Raw genomic sequence first — 20581 nt, forward strand, 5'->3', positions numbered from 1 at the left:
CAAAGGGCCACACTCAAGACCTAGAAGGCCACATATGGCTTCGAGGCCACAGTTCCCACTCCTGGTCTAGACTGATGGTGTCCAATTCAGATAGAAACAGGGGTCACCAAACCATACATATGGATCCTTATGAGCCACATATTGACTTGGCTTTAAAACCTAATATATCATCTATGTTTTATTATCTGTATTCTTATTTATCTTGTTAAATATTTTTCAGTTACATTTTAGTCTATTTCTTGGCACACTTGGTACAATGGAACACATGCTTGTCATCTCTGGACTGCATGACCTCTAAGGCTCTTTCTGAGGCTGAAAAGTCCAATGTAATCTTTTGTAGTCTGGTAATAAGTGGCCTTATCTAGGGGCTGGCTAATGATTACCTGGTTCCTCTTCTTTATTGCCTTCTCCCTTCCAAGATAATGTGGCTACTGTCCCATTCAGTAGCCAGAAAAATGTGGGTCTTACCCTCAATTTGGGTGCAGAAGAACAAAGTTATGAAAGTTCAGAAGGACCATTTGCCAAAGATTATGAAGAAAAATAAACATGAGCCTGCCATCTGCTCGGTTCTCTGGACTCATGGGTTGGAGGAGAGCTTTAGGGAGACTAGTCTGGGAGGTGCCTGAGAAAAAAAGAGATCTAGTTCAAACAGTCTGTCTTTTCTGTTCACCTAAGAACTCTTGGCCTAGATGAAAAGAGAGTCTGGAGACCAGATGCATAATTCTGGCTTCATTGATGACCCTAAACAAGCCACTCAATTTTCCAGGCAATTCACTGATCAACCAGCAACTTATCTAGATGCCCGATGTGGACCAGCTGCTGAGCCAGGTGCTGGAGGTACAAATAAAAAAAATGAAACAATCTCTGCCCTCAGGTTCTAGTGCCCAGTACCTCAGTTTTCTTATCTGTCAAATGGGGCAACAACCCGTGTTCTCTCTACTTACAGGAAGGTTCTGAAGGTCAGTTGAGGTAAGGAATGTGAAAGGCCTTTTGTGCTTGGCTCTGTGCTATTTAACCTTTTTTTTTGAGGGGGGAAGGCAGGGCAATTGGGGTTAAGTGACTTGCCCGAGGTCACACAGCTAGTAAGTGTGTCAAGTGTCTGGGGTCAAATTTGAATTCAGGTCCTCCTGACTCCAGGGGCAATGCTCTACTCACAGTGCCACCTAGCTGCCCCTATTTAACATTTTAATGCTTAAGAAGGGCAAACTTAACCCACCCAGGTCTGCAGGATAGCTAATATGGAAATATATTTTGCATGACTTCATATGCGTATGGGAATCACGTTGCTTGCCTTCTCAATGGGTAGGGGACAAATTGAAGGAAGGAGAGAATTTGGAACTCAAAATAAGAAAAACAAATGCTAAAAAAAGGTTACATTCTGTGCCTTTTTGTCACTGGCGTTAATGAAAGATATGGTGGTGGAAACTTGGTCCCTGAGCCTGTGGAATTCTGAAGAGGAAAGGCTAAGTAGAGAGTATGATTGAGAAGGAGAAGGCTGGTCAGGAGCCCAGAAAGAGCGAGCACAGAGTCCCTGTGTGGGGAGAGAAAGAATGGTTGTCCCCACAATAATCTGCTGTATTGATTCAATGGAAGTTTCACAGAACTTTTCACACATGTTATCTCGTGTGGTCCTCAGCACAAGCCTGAGAGGAAGGGGCTATTATCATCTCCATCTTCCAGATGAAGACCCTGAGGCTCGGAGAGATGAAGTGACTTGCCCAGGGTCACACAATCTGAGGTTGCATTTGAACTCAGGTCTATCCTTACTCCGATTCCAGTGTTCTCTGTCCATTGCCTTTCACAATGGGAGGGTCGATTTGGAAGAGGTAGCTGGGTAACAAAGTAGATAGAGTGCTGGACTTGGTATAAAGAAGTCCTGAGTTCAAATGAAGCCTCAGATCCTTGCCAACTGTGTGACCCTGGGCAAGTCACTTAACCTCTGCCTGACTCAGTTCCTTCATCTATACAGTGGAGTAATACCCACCTTTTAGGATTGTTGTGAGGTTAAAATGAGCTAATACGGAAAGTTCTTTGCAAACCTTAAAATGTTATATAAATGTTATTATTATTAACCTCCAACTTGAATGGGGATGTGTTTGGGAGGCAGGTCCCATTACTCCCCCACCCCCATATAGTACCATAGTCCATGGCTCGTTTCAAAGTTTGCACTCATCAGATCCCAGAATACATGACTGAGATAAGCCAGAAACAGAAGGGAAAAAAGGGCCTGCTTGGCCTGGACTCCCTTGTACCTTATGATGATCATGGAGAACGGAAATGTAATTGAGTCTCCAAGCACTTGGTTAGCTGCCTTTCCCATGGGCTTGTGATGGCTTTTGATGATGCAGACAAGCTCTTAGTATGCCATGCCGATGCCAGCCTAGATGACTTGGGGGCAGTTTTGTACCTTGGTAGAAATGGTCAGTGGTCAGAACCCTATTGCAGTGGCTAATGGGGACTCATTAACAGTGAATGCCCCTACCCACAAGTTGGAATTCTTGGCTTTAAGGTCATGGATAAGATATACAATTTCTGCTGAGCCTGAAGGCACAGATTCGTCCCAGCTGCTTCCTAACAAAATACCTGGTTCTGGGCTTTATGGGGCTTTAGTAATGGGGCCCCAGACATAAAAACTCCCTTAGAACATAGGCTCCCCTGGATGCCATCTGGAGTGGCGAGCTACAAAGATAATAGGGAAAGAAAAAAATACCCAGAGTATGCTGGTAACCCAAATCACCGAAACCACAGTGTCTCATCACAATCAAGAAAAATCTGACTCCTTCCCTCTGGATGAGTGTATTTTGCTAAACGCAAATATACCAACCATAGTTGTATCGCCACTCTTATTGAAATGCCTGCATAAAACCTAAATGTGGACAGGAATAATGAGATACTCTCCTGGGGGAAAAAAGGCTATAACTGTAGCTTTCCTACATTCATAAGTCGGATGCATTGCCTTCCCTGCTGCACTAACATTTGTGTCGAGGTGGTTGATTTTTGTTAGACAAAGAGAACAAACACCATGCCACAATGTTGAAATGAATGAGTGTCTGCAGCGATATGAGAAGGGAGACTAGAAGGGGTGGAGGGAGGGAATGGGAAGGAGAAGATTGCCATATTAACTTAAACCAGAATGTGATCAAATGCACAAATGCATCTGTGATCCCATCCATGTGCGTATTCCCTCCAATGATGCAGATTGCAGCCAATCCATGCCTATGCATCCTGTCAACATTTTTCCATGCCCTCCATGGGATCCACCCAATGTTTAAGGGGCTTTCCCTGCATTCTCTTGGATAAGTTGTTCATATATACCTCAATCTCTCTATCTAACAAGCTCATCTTATTGTTGTTTTTAATCATATTTCTTTGGTGACATTTTTCACTTCATTCTTCAGAATCTAGGTATATGAAAGGCCATTTCCTGATGTAAGACATATGCATACACCGAAATAAATATCGTTGATAAAACTTGGTTGCAGAGATGCTCTGCGATACTTTGGATATTTACTCTGTAATTTCAACTTTTAAATCAGCAGAGTTATTTGTATTTCAATAGGATCACTGGGCCAGGGCTAAGTGGATATAGCCTGTGAGAGCAGGGTAAAAGACATTAACCTTTCATTTGACATTGGGGATGTGCTACCTTGAATTGTTATTTATCTTACTTTTTGTTGGTGAGGCCTGAAGAAAGCTGTCATATGCCCTTGCCAAGTGCAGAAGCAATCACAGATATCTCTTTCTCCAATGTATGAGCCAAATCAAGAGAAGCCAAATTGCATTCTCAGTCCTTGACTTCCTTCCCAAATTCGTCACCTCTGATCAGCAGCAGTGATGAAAATACCACCTATGTCCCCTAGAGCTTCTGGGACTTGTCTAGGACTTCATTACCCTAGGGATACTTTCTAGATCCTTTCTGGAAGTGTCATTTGTTCCCCCATGAATTCAATTCCACAAGCATTTAAGGACCTACTATGCTCAGGGTATTGAGCAGGGTGCTAAAGATATAGACAAAACTAAAAACGACTCCATGACCTCAAGGAACTGATGTTGCCTGAATAATATCAGAAGGAGGTCATGGCCATCAGATTTAACAAAGTTATGAGGCTTCTACTGTGACCCAGTTACATATCCTGGGAAGACCTTCCTGTTGTTTTTGCGAGGCCAATACCTGCATACCTCCATGCCCCCTCAACAGGGAGTCATCATCTATCATCATGTATCTTTTTTTCCTCTGACTACTATGGGATTGGCTTTCTCCTGATGGTACCCATGCATCCACACTATCACTTCTTGGAGGACAAGAAACTACTTCCTCTTAAAGCCTCCAGCTCCCCCCATTCACAGGGAAAGTTTCATAGCTATTATTTAACTTCAAATGTTTAGTGACTTTTTCTCCCTTCCTCCTCTGGGTCTCATTTTTCCTACTCTCCAGCATCTCAAAGCAGATTAAGATTCCCTTCTGTTTCTTGGAGTACTCTATCCTCTATATTTCTTCCTTTCATTCATTCAAATGAGGCTTCATTTTGCCTGGTGAACTGAAGAGTAGAGATACACCCATCAGTGTTTTCATCTTCATCTCAAGGATAACATATTATGACCATTCTTCACTTGTTCTTCTGGATGACATAGTGCTGATTGCATCAAATCCCAGAACAATGCAGAATCTCCTAGCAGAGGCAGGAGTAACTTGGCATTCCCATACAAAAGAATTTGGCACTCCCATCCACACAAGAAACACCGAGTGGATGAAAAATGTCCATTGCCCAGATTTTAATGTATATTTGGATGGACATTTGATACAGCTTGCCCATGGTATATATAACTAGGACAGAGTACAAATGGACGATAAATTGGTGCAAAGTAGACCAGGAGAAGGAATGTGAGCTGGATTGCTTTCAGGAAGTGGTAAAATTCCTCTGCTGATCCCAAGTTTGCCATGAAAACACAGACCCATCTTTCCAATGCTAACATTCTACCAGTATTATCATACGGAAGCAAAGCATGGAATATATCTGTGCCTAAAGGATTAAACATGGATTTGCTGAAGGAGGAAATGCAGAGGCACACAGAAGGTGTGGGGAGTTTGCAGGGTATAATCAGTTAAGAACTTTAAAAAAGAATAGGAGTAAAAAATATCATCAAGGATTAAATGATAGGAAAAGATGTAATAAATCAGTGAATGTTAATAATCTAATTAATTAATTAGTGTGATAGACAAGAATAAGAGATGACAGGTAGACAGCCAGAGGGCCTTACTAGTGCTCTTGTAATGCTGGAAGAAAGTGAGGACAACTTCCAGCACCCCGAGTGGTCCCTCTAGGGTGAACTTCTGGGAGGACACAGACAGTAGTCTCACGAGACACTACTATCCTTTTGGTCAGAGACCAGCTACTCCACCAATGCCCCCCAAAGTTCTCAGGACTATGGCATCAGCCTTGTTGTTTTTCATAGCAGAATCGAAGTATTACCTGGCCTTTCTATCTGCCATGAAATGAACATGAGCCATCATTTATAGGTTGTCCCCTCCAATTAGAGTGTGAGGTCCTTGAGAACAGGAAAAGTCACCATTGGTGTCCCCAGCACTTAACACAGTACTTGGCACAGAGCATGCACTAACAGATACTTGTACTTTTCAATTCCATTCTGCCTGTGCACTCTCTTGCACACACACACACACACACACATACACACGTTGGGTTTATGCTCTTATTGACTCATCTGGTTTGACTACCACTCAGCACAATCCTTCAAAACTTGGATGAAAAGAGTCTGTCCTGAAAGTCCTCTGTGGGAGGCTTTCAAGCAGGAATTCATTTAGCAGCGAAACGCTGTCCGATCTGATCTAATAGCTTACTTAGTCTCTCTCCTTCCTGATTCAGCCCAAATACCTCCACACATTTTCTGGCCGCTTCATTCAACAACTAACTGCTGATATTCCCGAGCCCTTCATCACTGCTGGACTTGGAGTCGGAAGTCCTGTGTTTGGACCCTGCCTCCCTCAGGCTCTGAAAAGTCATTTAAGGTCTCTCAAGTTATCCAAGCACCAAACTTATATGAAGTTCCTGCTGTGGATTAATTTGTAGGACTAAAGACACCCTAAGTCCCTAAGTCAGCAAGTATTTCAAATCCTGAGTTCCTACCATATACCGTGGCACCATTCTAAGCATTATGAAAGAATACCATTATATGAGACATGGTCCTTGACCTGGAGCCAAGTGACACGGTGAATAGAGTCTGGAGTCAGAAAGACCTAAGTTCAAATCCTGCTTGATATACTTTATTAGCAGTGAAACCCCAGGCAAGCCATTTAACCTCTGTCTGACTCAGTTTCCTCAACTGTGAAATGAGGATAATAACCACATCTCTCTTCCCAGAGTGCTGGAAGGATCAAATAAGATAGCATTTGTAAAGCGCTCGGCATAGTGTCTGGCACCTAGTAGGTGCGCAGTAACTACTTAGTTCCTTCCTGAGCTGAGTTTTAAAAGAAGCTGGGGATTCCAGGAGGTGGAGAGGAGGGAGGGCCTGCTAGGTGTGAAGGCAGAGGCACAGAAATGGAAGATGGTGTGTTGTACATCTGGAACCATCAATAGGGCATTTTGTTGAGACAATACTGCTCATAAAGAGGAGAAGTGTGTGATAATTCTGGAAGGGAGTTTGGATTCATATTGTGGAGGACTTTAAATGCCAGGCAGAAGAGTTTGAATTTAAACATTTAAAAAATTTTTATTGTTTCAAAATATATCTCTTCCTCCCTCCCTCTCTACTCATCTTCTGTAACAATTTTTAAAGGGGAAAAAAACCAATTCATTGATACCAATCAACACAATGACTGTCTGTCAATATATGCAATATTCCACACCTGTAACTTCCCACAGGGTTTGAGCTTGGGGAGAGGCATTCTTCCAGAGAGTTATTGTTTCCTGAAGACGTTGTGTTTTATCCTAGAACCAAGAGGGAGCCATTGGAGTTTCTTGAAAGGGGGAGCAGCATTGTCCAACCTGTGATTGAGGAATAAAGCTTTGGCAGTTGTGTGGAGGATCAATTACAGAGGGGGGAGAGGAGTCAGGGAGACCAATCAGAAGGCTATTGGCATAGCCCAGGAAAGAAATGAACTAGGGTCTAACTCGTGTCTCTGATGCTGTAGGACCACTGTCGCCTTCTGGTGAGTTTCTGGGCTTTTTTTGCCGGGCTTGTTCCCCAATGAGTGTGAACCACTATTCCCAGCGGAGTCTCCTGTAATTCTGCCACTGTTCACTGCCTTTCGTGATCAGGTATAACCAGCAATAGGCTTCCCCTGTTTTGAGCCAGAAAGGCCAAGGCATGGAAGATTTGTTCTGACTGGACTCAAGGCAAAACTAGGTGTGTCATTGATACAGGCTTGAAAGAGGGAAGACCTTCCTAAAAATCAGAGCGGTCCCAAAGTGTAATGAGCTGCCTCAGTGGCCCTCATTGGGGAGCCTCAAGCAAATGATGAGTGATGGTTATTTGTGTGGGACGCCGTAGGGAGGATTCTTGGTCCGGTGGGGAGAGGTTAGATTCAACGACTTAGCTCTCTCAGGCGTCTGGAATTCTGCTGTTTGTACCCTTACTGAGCCACTAGGTGGTGTTATAAAGCAGTGTAATAGCATCGAAGCATTTCATGTAGAAGCAAAATCTCGGTAGGTGCAGACACTTCTTTCCAACTCCGCAGCCTTTCATGTGAAATGCAGTGCACGAATGAATAAGTCCTCACTATGTGCCAAGCACTAGGGATACAGATAGAAAGCACGTCAGTCCTTGCTTTCAAGGAGCTATGTGTTTAGCACAGTGCCTGGCACATAGGAGGTGTGTAATAAATGTTTATTGATTGATTAAGGAAGTCACACATATAGGAAGATTTAGCTGCAGCGGGGATGGAAAGACCCAGACCTCTTAAGGGTATGGCTGTGGACAGGTGACAAGGCCCAGGGGACCTTAGGGCACAGCGGTCTGGAGCACCGACGTGTCGCTGGAAGTTTCATGAATGCAGAAGGCAGATTCTATGTGGCTTTGCAGAGTCCCAGATCTGGAAAGAATCATAGGATCGTGGATTTAGAGATTGAAGTGGCCTTGTAGGCCATAGAGCCTTACTCACTCGTTGAGATTCACAGATGTCTAGTGATTTGTTTGGGATCATACTCAAAGGATTTGAACCTGGGCTTCCCTGAGTCCAATGCCCTGCTGGAAGGTCAGAAACAGGCTTTATCATGAGTCTTCCGGGATGGAGGTTGGGTTATTTTGTCCTGCAAAGCTCTTAAATCTTTCTTTACAATGTTGTACTTATCGTATACACGGTTTGGTTCTGCTCATTCTACTCTGCATGAATTTATACAAATGTACCAAAGGTTGGCTGGGACTGAAAGGGCCATTCCATGGCATATGTACCCAGAGCTCTTTGGAAACCTCCCGGAACTCCAAGGACGTGTTATTTCAGGGCGTATGCTCAGTGGAATGCCCCTTAAAGCCCACACAGTACACATCTTCCTAATTATCTCCAAATCTATCCCTTCTATGTCATTTCTTAAATTTAATTTTTCAATTAACCAACACTTATTTTTTTCTCCCTCTCATCCCTACCCCCTCCAATGGAAAAAGCGGGAGGGGAAAGCTCTGATAACAAACACAGAATCAAGCAAAGCAAGTTCCCACATTGGCTGAATCAAAACATCCAATTATTTCTTGTTGAACAATAATATTCTATCACATTCGTATCCCTTCAGTCGTTCACCCATTCCCTGACTGACAGCCACCCCCTCAGTTTCAGGTCTTTGCTACAACCAAAAATGCTGCTAGGAGAGTTTTTATACAAACGGGCCTCTTTTGCCTTTTTGGGGGGCGAGGAGGCTCTTTGGAGGTCTGGTCTAGTAGTGGTGTGGCCAGGGATGCACAGGTGAGAGAGTGAGTGACCCAGCTGGTGAGTGACCCGGCTGGTGAGTGACCTGACTCTGAGTGATCTGGCTGGTGAATGACCTGGCTGGTGAGTGACCCGGCTGGTGAGTGACCTGACTCTGAGTGATCTGGCTGGTGAATGACCCGGCCGGTGGTTGATCTGGCTGGTATAGCTCCAAGCTGCTTTTCAGAACGGTTGGACCCATCACAGCTGTACCAACAGGGCATCTGTGTGCTTGGCTTCCCCAGGCCAACCAACAGCTGTCATTTCCCTTGGCTCCCATCCTTCCAGATCTGAGGCTGAAACCCTCTCTTGACAGATTGGAAAACTGAGCTCCACTGAAGGTCAGTGACTCGGCCGAGGCCACACCAGCAGATGCAGAAGGCCGGCCTCGGGATTAGCGCTCCATCCCCCGGACCAGAACTCTTAGCGTCCTCCCAGCCCCGCCTGACGGACGGAACGCGAGCCGGCCCCCAGGCCGGCCCAGCGCCCCTAGTAGCTAGGCAACGGCAAACACTGCGGTCAGCGCAGTCGGTGTCTCCTCTCGCCTAAGCGGATCCCGAGTCCCTCGCCCGGCCAGGGCTCACGCTGTCCGGAGCGGAGAGCGCCCCGCGCTCCCGGAGGCTCGGTGGGTGAGTGGGGCAGGGGCGGCGAAGGCGCGGATAAAGCGCAGCCCGGGCTCGAGGCAGGAGCGGGAGGGAGACCAAGCTGGGGGCTCCTTGCTGTGTGGCCCTGGGCAAGAATCTGATCAGCCGGACTGGCTGTTTGCCTTCCCCCTACTTGAAAGTCCATCTCCTGCCCGTGCGCTTTCCTCTGGGCCCCGAACAGACTTTGCGTAGTGAGCTGAGAGACTTGGGTTCAAATCCCGTCTCTGACGTTTGCTGGCTTTGAGACTCTGTGCCAGTTTCATCACCCCTCTAAGCCTCGGCTTCCGCATCTATGAAGGGAGGAGGCATGGACTAGCCAGCCTCTACGGTCCATTCTAGTCTGTGGCCCTTTTTCTTCCTTTTCTTAGAATCTTCATTCAAGGCTCATTCCAAACATTGGCTCTCAATTGAACCCTTTCCTGAGGTCTTGATCCTACAAATAATATGTGACATTTATATATCTCATGTAACAACCCCATTAAGAGGTAGGTGGTAATATTCCCATTTTACCAGCAGGAAAACTGAGACCCACAGAGGTTACTTGGTTTGTCCACAGTCACATGGGTAAGTGTCAGAGGTCTTCTCGACCTCAAGTCTTGATTTTATCCACCAGACCACAGTGGAGCTGCTGTGACTTCGAGTCCCTGGCATCTACATGCGGGTGGTTGGGGTGGAGGTCCGGACTTGGAATCAGAAAGCCCTAAGTTCAAATCCAGCCTCAGACACTTCCTAGCTATGTGACCCCGGGCAAGTCACTTACTTAATCTTTGTCTGCCTCAGTTTCCTGTTAATAGGGGTAAATATAGGGATAGTCATAGCACCTACTTTTCAGGCTCCTTAAATATAGGGACAGTCATAGTGCCTACCTTCCAGGGTCCTTCTGAGATTATTAGATAATATCTGTGAAGTGCTCTGTATGAATGCTGACCACAATAATAATAATTCTTATTCCACTCTCCCAAGTAGGATGTAGGCTTCTCCAGGCTAGCCGCTGCTTTCCCACTTGTCTTTATGACCTGGGGCTTGGCAGGGTGCCCTCAGCTGAGCTGTTGAATTGCTTTGAAGCGAATTGAACCGAATCTGTAACAAGGAGGTGGTTATAGGAGAAGCAGAACTGTGAAGAGTAAGAGCTGGAAGGAACCTTAGTGATCATGGGATTCAAACCACCTCCCCTCCTCCATTTTATAGATGAGGAAGCCTGAGGCCCAGTGAGGAAAAGCAAGGCCACACAGCCACGATGGAGCCCATGTTTTCTGATTCCAGATCATGGACTTATTCCACTCTTGGAGATCTCTTCCCCTTCTAAGGGGGGGGATCTAACAGAATCAGGGAATTATTTCTATATCTGGAAGTCAGTCCATGCTCTGGACATTGTGAGGCAAGGGTGTGAGGAGCACTAAGGGAAAATTCATCTTGGTTTTGCTTGAACACGTTTTCTTTCCTCTCACAGATCAAGATGTCCAGAAACAACCCCCGCTTCGATCTATTGCGACCCCGACCTAGCACAAACGCTGAAGACCGCAGTGATTTGCAAGAGTCGGGAGAGTCTTCGATGACTTCCAGCTCTGGGAATTTCAGCCTCCAGAAAAGGCTGAACTTTGTGGGCCCGAAAGACCCATCTCAACAGTTGAAAGTCCTGACCTTCATCCATAATACCAAAGCCCAAGACCGGACTCGAAAACGTCAGCAGCCAATAAAGCTCGAACCTCTGGTATGTTCTGTTATGTGTTAGTCTTCCCCCTTGTAAGTCTCCTGGAGTCTCTACCGGCTCTAGACCTTCTGAACCTGTGGGTGGATGCCGATTAAGCAGTGGACTTCAATTTGGGGCGTTGAAGTCATTTCAGGATCCAGCTTCATCAGAGGAAGAGGGAGTCCAAAGGGAATACCAAGACTTCTTTTCTGGTAGGCAAGAGGCCTCTGGTGGATATATGATTAATAAAAGCTCATTGAGGAATGTCTAACTCAGGTATGGCACAGAGAGGGCAGTAAGACTCTTTCAGACATTAAAGGCTCCTCCTTTACTGCTACTCTAATTGTTAACGAGTACTAATGAGTCCTTTGGGGCAGCTGAGTGGCACAGAGGATAGAGTGCCAGGCCTGGAGTCTGTTGTTCAGTCATTTTAGTCTTGCTGACTCTGTGACCCCTTCTGGAGGGTTTTCTTGGCAAAGATACTGGAGTGCTTTGTCATTTCCTTTTCCAGTTCATGTTACAGATGAGGAAATGGAGGCAAACAGGGTTAAGCCACTTGTCCAGGGTGACACAGTTAGTAAGTGTCTGGGGCCAGATTTAAACTCAGGAAGATGAGACTTCTTGACTTCAGGACCAACATTCTATCCACTGCACTGCCTAGATGTCCCAAGACTCACCTTCCTGAGTTCAAATCTGGCCTCAGACACTACCTGTGTAACCCCTGGGCAAGTCGTTTAACCCTGTCTGCCTCAGTTTCCTCATCTGTGAAATGACCCCAAAAAGGGGTCACAAAGAGTTGGACATGACTCAAAAATGATTGAGTGATGAGTCCTGTGATGAACGATGAATCTGAGGTCTGATCTGGTGGGTGTTGGGAGGAAGGTGACCCAGGTTTCTCCAAGGCTAAGCTACTAGCACACAAACTCTGAGAAAAGCTTCCAGCACAATCCCAGCAATGAGCAATGTTTGTTTCCCAAGGATCAGCCCAGCTAAGTCAGGAGAGGCTCCTCACCCAGAGTCTGGCCCTCCTGGATGAATTCTTGGTCTGTGCCAATTGACCCAGCTCCAGGTAGCCTTAGCAATGGCCTTCAGCTCTCCACCTATGACCACGGCCCTCCGTCTATGTCACCCATTACAATTCTCTGAGAGGGCTTCAGTGTACAAGAACAGTGAATGATAAAACACATATTAAAATATCATATTTTGGTATTATAATGTGCCACAATGTATTATAATATATTGGTGTTATACAAATATTAATATAATAGAAAGATGACTATTTCACATTATGCCAACACAATTATACAAATAATTTTCTTATTAATAAATTGGTGGATATTAAAATATTGATATAAAATTAATATGTTCATATATTAAAGCTTAAAACTGCACTGACTTTTAAGACACCCTGCCTAGTGCTTCCTTCTTAGAATGACTTGTTTTCTTCCTCAGCTGAAGCATTATCTTCTCCTGGAGTCTTTCCTGACTCCAGGCTCCTGATGCCTCCTTTCCCAAAGCTGCCTTGTACTTATATCATATATATTTATGTATCCTACCCCATGTTAAGAACTCTTCCCATAGAAAAAAAGGACAAGACTTGGACTTAGACCAATTGGTTTTTAAAATATTAGCATTTTTATTTTTAATATATTTACTATGTGTCACCCTGGGCAAGTCATAGTCCTTCTTTGGGCCTTGGTTTCTTCATCTGTAAAATGAGGTTAGAAAGTGCCTTCCACCTCCAAATCTTGTGACTTCTGGTAGGGTTGGAAGAAGTAGAAATGGGTGTAGTTGGTGGGTAAATTGGTGCATTTACTCTGGCACATCTCTTCATTTGGCAGCAGCTAGTGTCACAGCAGTGGGTGGGACAGTGCAAAGAGCTTGCCTCAGGCCAATAGGCTCTGGATTAAAGACCTGTTTCTGATGCTTACTAGCAATGTGACCATGGCTAGACTATCACTTAGCCCAGGCCTACACAACCTGTGGGCCTCTGGGCTGCTTGCAGCATGCCAGGCCTGTGAAAAATATAGAGGAAAACATCCTTTGTACATAGAGGAAATCCTTTTGCATACAGCAAGCAGCCCCATGCGCTGTAAGCAGCCGCTGGCCGCAGGTTGTGCAGGCCTGACAACCTTTCTGAGCCTCTGTGTCCTGTAGATACAAAGGACTTCGTCTCTGCAAATAGGTGATGATAATATTTATACGACCTACCTTGGGGTTGTGAGGAAGACACTTTGTAAAAATGCAAAATGTTATAGGAACAGGGACTAAAGGTGCGATGCATTTATGCTGGCGTAGGTCATCCCAAGCACAAATGCGATTCAGCGTAGGAATAACAGCATAATGAATTCAGCACAGGAGGCCTGAAGTACCAGGTGGTGGCAAGAAAACAGGCCAGACGAGCTATGGTATTTCCAAAAGAGCTCAGACATGGGTCTTCAGAAAATGGGGCAAGAAGGGACAGACTTAGGCAGCAGATGATAAATGCAAAACATTTTGTTTCCTTCAAAGCCTGTGCTGAAAGTCTACCAGGATCACATGCAGCCAGAATACATATATGAACAGAACCGAGCAAAACTACTGAGCTCTGGATTGCTCCAACCTGCACCCAAACCTTTGGAAAGAATACCATCTGCTGAATCATTTGCCTCGGGGGTTTCATCAGCAGCGAAAAAGAAGCAGGTACTCTAGTAACATTGAGTTAATTGTGGCCTCATTTGGAGATATAAGTAGGTTCTTACTCAGAAAAAAGAAGTGTTTCTATGAAAGGTAATTTGTCGAGAAAAGTAATACCTTCATCTATAATTGCTTAAAGAAAAACACAATCGAAAAGGAAAAAAGATATTTGGCCTCCTATATAATTTATTCAGGTGCTTTTTAAGTATTTATCAATGTGTATGTTTAGACTTTTGAAATATCATTCTTTCTGTTTGGTATTGACAGTATTTATGTCAAATCAGCATTATCATTACCATCAAAGTAATATGACTTAAGGCACCTTCGTGAAGGGGGATGTAGCAGAGGCTGAAGTTCAAGAAGGAAAGCTGAAAGGAAGTCTCTAGTTCAGTTCCACAGGGCTCTGATAAGGGTTACAATCTGTTCAACATTTTTTAGATAACTTGAATGAAGGCACGGATAGTATTGTTTATTGGATATTCAGTTCCTGGATAACATGAAGTTGGAACATAGTGATGAGTCTGGGATATGAAAAGATCTTGACAAGCTAGGCAGGCAGTGAGCTTGCTGAATCTGGCATCAGAGAACGTGTGTTCGAATTCTGGCTCTCCCTTCATGGTATTTGCATTACCTTCAGAAAGTCATTTCACTTGTCAGAGCTTCAGGTTCCTCCATCCATAAATTGAAGGGTACCCTTGACATAAGAGGGAATTTTGGAAGATGGGTGTATTTGGGGGAGGCGGAGAAGTATAATATTTGCCATGCAGATCACCATCCACTAAAACCTCCTTATTCTGTGTGACTCCCTTTGCCCCTCCTGAAATGATGAAAGGGGGAGGAGGCAGGGCTCTAACTCATTGATCACCTCCACTGATTCCTAGATCTGTGATCCTGCCAACCTAAGAACGAGGCAAATCTGAGAAGAAATTTAAGAAGAGAACGATGTAAACTTGTACAGATGGGTTCAAAAATCAATCGCACAAGTCCAATAGAAATACTTGGCTAGGCAACAATCTTAGTCAAAAAGCTTTAGGGGGTTTAATAGAATGGAGCTCAGTATGTGTCAGCAGTGCAACACAAAAATCAAAGCAAACAAACAAAAGAACCAGGGCAGCCTTAGGCTGTATTGTGAGAAAGAGAACGTGGAGATTGGGATTAGGCAATAGTCCACTGCATTTTTGTACTGTATGAAGTATAAGGTGCATAGTTCTGGGAACCAAATTTTAGGAAGGATATTGATTTTTAAAAAAAAAGCTAAAGAAGAAGACAGGAATACCTATTGTTTCTAGATATCACTGCGATTAAAAAAATTATGGTCTTGCGTTCCATAAAAGCTGATATTCTCAATATGCCTTGGCTCAGGTAAGACTATTGTCTGTCGATGCAATCTCTCCTTCCCCTCCTAAACAACAACGGGTCACCAGCGGGAGAACGATATTCCAAAAACAAATTTCTGCGACTTACCCTGCATTAATTTTCCAAGACCGAGAAGATGTCATTAGAGCTAACATTAAAGACCCCTTGCAAATTATCAAAATAATATGTGAGAACAAACATCTCGGGTTCCTGTATATGATCCCTGCAGTACCAACGTCATCCATCGAGTATGATCCCTATAATCTGAGGTGAGTTATTAGCCTGGAAAACAAATCTCCCATATGATGCCCAATTGCCAGTTGGCAGTGATTTTGAAGACTTCGTGATAACTATCTCAAATCTATGCTAATGTTTTGGCGATCACCCAGTAATGCATGCATTCTACTAGCACAGTATTTTTCTACCAACTATTCAATGAAAAACAACAAATAATTCACTATTGGTTATCTAAATAGTATTTCTTAATGTACTTGATCATGCTAAATATAGTTAATTCTGTGCCATGAACAACGCTTTTTGTTTTTATCAGAATCTACAATTGTTGACAAATAGATAGCATTAGGGACTGAATTGGTAATTTCATCAGTACAGGGAACTCTTGGGGGAGGGATCTCCTTCTACCAATATAAGGCAATGATTTCTCTACAATTTATAATCATAAAGAGTTGCCAAGAACACTGAAAAATTGAATGACTTTCTCAAGGTCACAGAGCCAGTGTATGTCACAGGCAAGACTCAAATCCAGGTCTTCTTGGCTTTGAGACTGGCTATCTCACCACCCTACCACACTGCTCCTGCAACATGGAAAGAGAAAAAATATAAAAATATATAAGAAGTATAGGGGATAATGCGGTTTATTTTCACATGGCTTTTCAGCTCCTGTTGTGTAACTTAGGCATAAAGAAAAGCCTAAAAATAAGCTTTAGGACTCATTTCTTTATAACTAATCCTTTATGAGAGATGGTGTGGATTGGGGCGAGAGAGCCACCCTCAAAGCTCAGAAGAACTGGGTTCAAATCTCACCTTTGATGTATACTGACTGTGGGACCCTGTCCAAGCCCCTTAAGAAGACAAGTTCTTAATCTGGAATCGATGAATTAAAAAATATTCCGATAGTTATTTCAATATAATTGACTTATTTTATAATCCCATGTATTTTGTTTTATATATTTAGAACCATTATTCAAAGGAAGGAATTGTAGGTCTGTCCCACCTGCCAAAAGTGGTCATGACACAATCCAGTTTAAGAACTCCCAATCTAAGAGGATAAGTTGCAGAGGAGATGCTGATCTGCATTGGTAGAGGGACTTTATTGCCTGGGACCTGCCTCCATTGATAAAATCATAGATACAGTTTAGATGCCCAATATTATAAGGAATTCACAACATACAAGATGTGTGCGCTCTGGGCAATAAAAGGAGAATTTCGACTCATATATTTGTTCCATAAATTGTTGTTGTTGTTGTCCAGCCATCTTTTAGTTGTGTTTGACCCTATTTGTGGTTTTCTGGGAAAAGATACTGGAGTGATTTGGCATTTCCTTCTCTAGCTCATTTTACAGATGAGGAAACTGAGGCAAAGAGGGTTAAGTGACTTGCTCAGAGTCACACAGCTGGTAAGTGCCTGAGGTTGGATTTGAATGGAGGAAGATGAGTCATCTCAACTCCAGGGCAAGCACTCTATCCACTGAACCCCATAAATACCGTAGCTCTATTTCATTCCTCCTTTGGGGCTTGTGAAAATGTTAGGCGACAATATTCTGAGAATTTCAAATTAGAAGGAAATGAGTCCTCGATAGCAGAATGAACTTGGAGACAGCTGAGGAAAATGGAAGGCCTTGAATTTCAGGACTTTATTTAATCACTTAACTAGTATTTATTAAGCACCTGCTGTATTCCAGGCACTGCGATAAGCCGCATTGTTACCTTCTGCTCTTTTCATAAAGCTGCTGGTGAGTTGGTGGAACCCAAAGGTGAGAGTGCTTGTTGACTGACTGAAAATGTGTAGAAGTGATTGCAAACCCTATTTGCAAACAGTGAGGAAGTTAGGGGAAATGTCTTGAAGTAATATTATATCTTCTTCCTAAGTATAACCACTTACCTAATTCCATTGAGCCAACCAAGTCTCTAGGTCCTGGGATTTACACGCTTACCTTGGTGGTCTGCACATGCCCAGATGGGCAGATGTGCTGAGTCAATGCCATCTTCTCTAGGGATCCCCAAGGGCCCCCCCCTCTCTCTTGTCTAGCACCAATTAGTGGTCAATGAGTATCTGAGTTTATGGCTAGATCTTAAGGAGGAAGTGTGATACGATGGAAAACATCACTGAGCTGGATATCGTCCACCCACTCCCTGGGTGACTTTGGACAAGTCATTGACCTTTTTTCAGCCTCAGCTTCCTCTCCTGTAAAGTGAGAGGGTTGAATTGGTGATGTCCAGGTTCGTCTCCAGCTCTAGGTATGTGATTCTATAAACTGAGCTCTGAGCCTACACTGTCTAGGAAAGACTGCCTTGTTTGAGTTTGCTGTATTTCAGAGAGTAGAAGTCATGCAACTTTGGCATGATGCCCCTGTTTTTCTACAGAAGCGCGTGTACGTGCTTGGATACGACACCCCGCACAGAATAAATGAGCAAATAAACAGTACGTAATAACTAGAGAGCAATGAAATGACCAAGTCTTCCAAATGTCTGAGAGCCTGCTACTCTTGCATACCCCAGAGGACATAGGATCAATGTGGATCCAGGCATTAAAGAAAGTGTACAGTTCAAATTTGTTTTGCCTTCGAGTGGACGAAGGAGTGCCCATTTGACATAGACTCATTAGGAAAAAGGACAGAAATTCCAGAGAAACTCCGATCCTGAGTCTTATGGCAGAGGAGACACACTCAGCATCCTGGTGGACTCAGCAGAAAACTGAATTTGCCATGGTGGAGAATGCTCCATCTCCTGAGTGTAGTGTCCTGGCAGAGACCCATGACCTTGACTGCCCATAGCTGGCCCATCACAGAACAGGGTCAGTGGCTTCAGCACTAGCCCCAGTCATGCTGCCATCCCAGTACCTGGAATCCCCTTCCCTCTCGACTTGACCTTCCACACAATTTTCTCCTCCAGCAACTGGACCTCTCAGCTCACTTCCTGTTGCCACCCCCCAGAATGAATAGATTCTCTTAGCAAGAAACTGTCCCAGTTTGTTTTCTTAAGTTTTTTTTTCTGCTGCTTCCTCTAATCTGCCACAGGAAGTTTCAAGCTCTTTTTCCCTTTCTGCTAGTTTAGCGTCCCAGTGACTGCCTTATCAATCAAACGGACAGCTCTACTGTGTGCCAGGTACTGTGCCAGGCTCTGGGGACAAAAAGAAAAAAAATGAAATCGCTTGTCGCGAGAAGCTTACAAGTGAGATAATGTATGTTGAATGCTTTGGAAACATTATGGTACTATCTAAACGTGAGCTCTTATCATTACACAGCTATGTGGTGTAGCGGGGAGATTGGAGTCAGAAGACCTCAGTTTGGATCCTGCTGGTGACACTGCCAGTTTGACCTTGGCCAAGAACCTTATCCTTTCTCAGACTCAGTTTCCTCATCCCCCAAATGTGGATAATAACAGAAAGCACTTACTAGCCATAACCCTAAGTGCTTTGAGGATTGAACAAGATAATATATGAAGTACTTTGCAACCTCAGAGCTGGTCAATAAATGGCAGCCATTATAACTGTTCATTTTTCAGAGACATGATGACAATAGCAAGGTTTTATATAGCGCTTTAAGGTGTGCAAAGTTCTTTACAACATTATGTCATTTTATCCGCGTAATAACCCTGTGATGTAGGTGTTACCTGAGGCAGATAAGATAAGTGACATCTCTGGGATCACTGTAAGTAAGTGTCCGAAGCTGAATCTGAACTCAGGTCTTCCTGACCAGCCCCCGTGCTCTGCTCTCTGTGTCATGTGGCTGCCTTGGGTAAATATAAACGTAAGGGAGTTAAACAGTTCATAGGGAACAAGGGCACTCTCTGGTGGAAGGCAGCAGGAAAGGGTTCATGGAGAAGGTGGAGCTCCAGCTGCATTTGGAAAGAAGTGGGGCATTCTGTGAGACAGGAGTGAAAGGGAGTTCATTACAGGCATGGGGGACAGCCATTGCAAAGGAATGGAGACCGGAGATGGGCTGTCATGTGGAAGCAGCAAGGAACAGATCCGTTTGACTGTCTGGAGAACGTGGCAGGGTAGGATTATGTAGAAAGGGCTTTAAGAGTCAAACAGAAGAATTGATGTTCTATCTCAGAGAAAATGGGGAGCCATCTGAGTTTACTGAGCAGGGGTGTGACGTCATATCTGTGCTTAAGAAAAATCATTTTGACAGCTGTGTGGAGGATGGATTAGGATTGGGAGAGACTCGAGGCACGAAGAACAATTAGGATGTCATTGCAAAAGTTGAGGGAAAGGTCCCTGAACTATGCTGGGGCCTGAGTGGGTAGAGAGAAGGGGTCCTAGCCCCCTGAGCATGATAACTCCTGCCCATGATGTTTTTAAGATGCTGTGATTTTTACAAGACACAAATGCAACAGCTAAACATACAAGTGGTTGTTCTGCTTGTTTTAGAACTTTGGGGAGGGAGTGAAAGGAAAGAGAAAAAACCCAGCAGACTGAGAATTGGGGTCATCCTATTAGTCTAGGAAAGAGATATTAAGTATCTGCCACCTACTTTTCATAGTAAAGATCCTTCTATGCTACCCTGCGACCCCTACCAAGGCACGAGTAGAATCAAATATCTGAACCCTGGGAGCCCTGGGACTTTGTTAGGTTTTTTTTTCTATTTTTAGTGGAATTTCCATTGTTTCTTTCTCTTTCTGCTCCATACCCTTTATTTCCTTCTCTTTTATTCTTCCTTCCCTCTTTCCTCATGTTTCCACATCCTGTGATGTCTAATTAAATTTAATGAAAATTCTTTAGCTTTATTTGAGACTTGATTCTAGTTTCACCTCAATTCTTTCTCTTCCCACATCGATCTGATTTTGTGCTATGGTGGTTGCAGTGTTGAGGGTAAGAGGCTTTTATCAAAAAGAGGTTACCGCCCCTGTTAGTCTTTGTACGGTCTCATGCTTTGCTCCCCCTGGACTTGATTCATTTACACTGTAAATGTCTTATATGTACATAGTTATTTGCATCTTCTCACCCCCATTTGAATGTGGTCTCTTTAAGGGCAGAGACTGTCTTAGCTATTTTTTGGTGCCCTCCCTGCCACCCTTGGTGCAGTGCCTGTGATCTAGTAAGCTTGATAAATGGTTC

At 44.0% G+C, this 20581-nt stretch overlaps 1 protein-coding gene across 1 annotated transcript in view; it reads left to right on the forward strand.

Moving 5' to 3' along the window:
- Positions 1-11014: 11014 nt before the first annotated feature.
- The window catches only part of DNAH6 (dynein axonemal heavy chain 6), a 251551-nt gene continuing 241984 nt past the window's right edge, over positions 11015-20581 (forward strand). The window contains exons 1-3 of the mRNA XM_036750156.1: positions 11015-11269; positions 13760-13930; positions 15287-15549. Of these exons, the coding sequence (XP_036606051.1) occupies positions 11015-11269; positions 13760-13930; positions 15287-15549 (689 nt within the window). The remainder of the gene's footprint in view (positions 11270-13759; positions 13931-15286; positions 15550-20581) is intronic.

Source organism: Trichosurus vulpecula, chromosome 3, assembly GCF_011100635.1.
Source record: "Trichosurus vulpecula isolate mTriVul1 chromosome 3, mTriVul1.pri, whole genome shotgun sequence".
NCBI classification, from domain to species: domain Eukaryota; kingdom Metazoa; phylum Chordata; class Mammalia; order Diprotodontia; family Phalangeridae; genus Trichosurus; species Trichosurus vulpecula.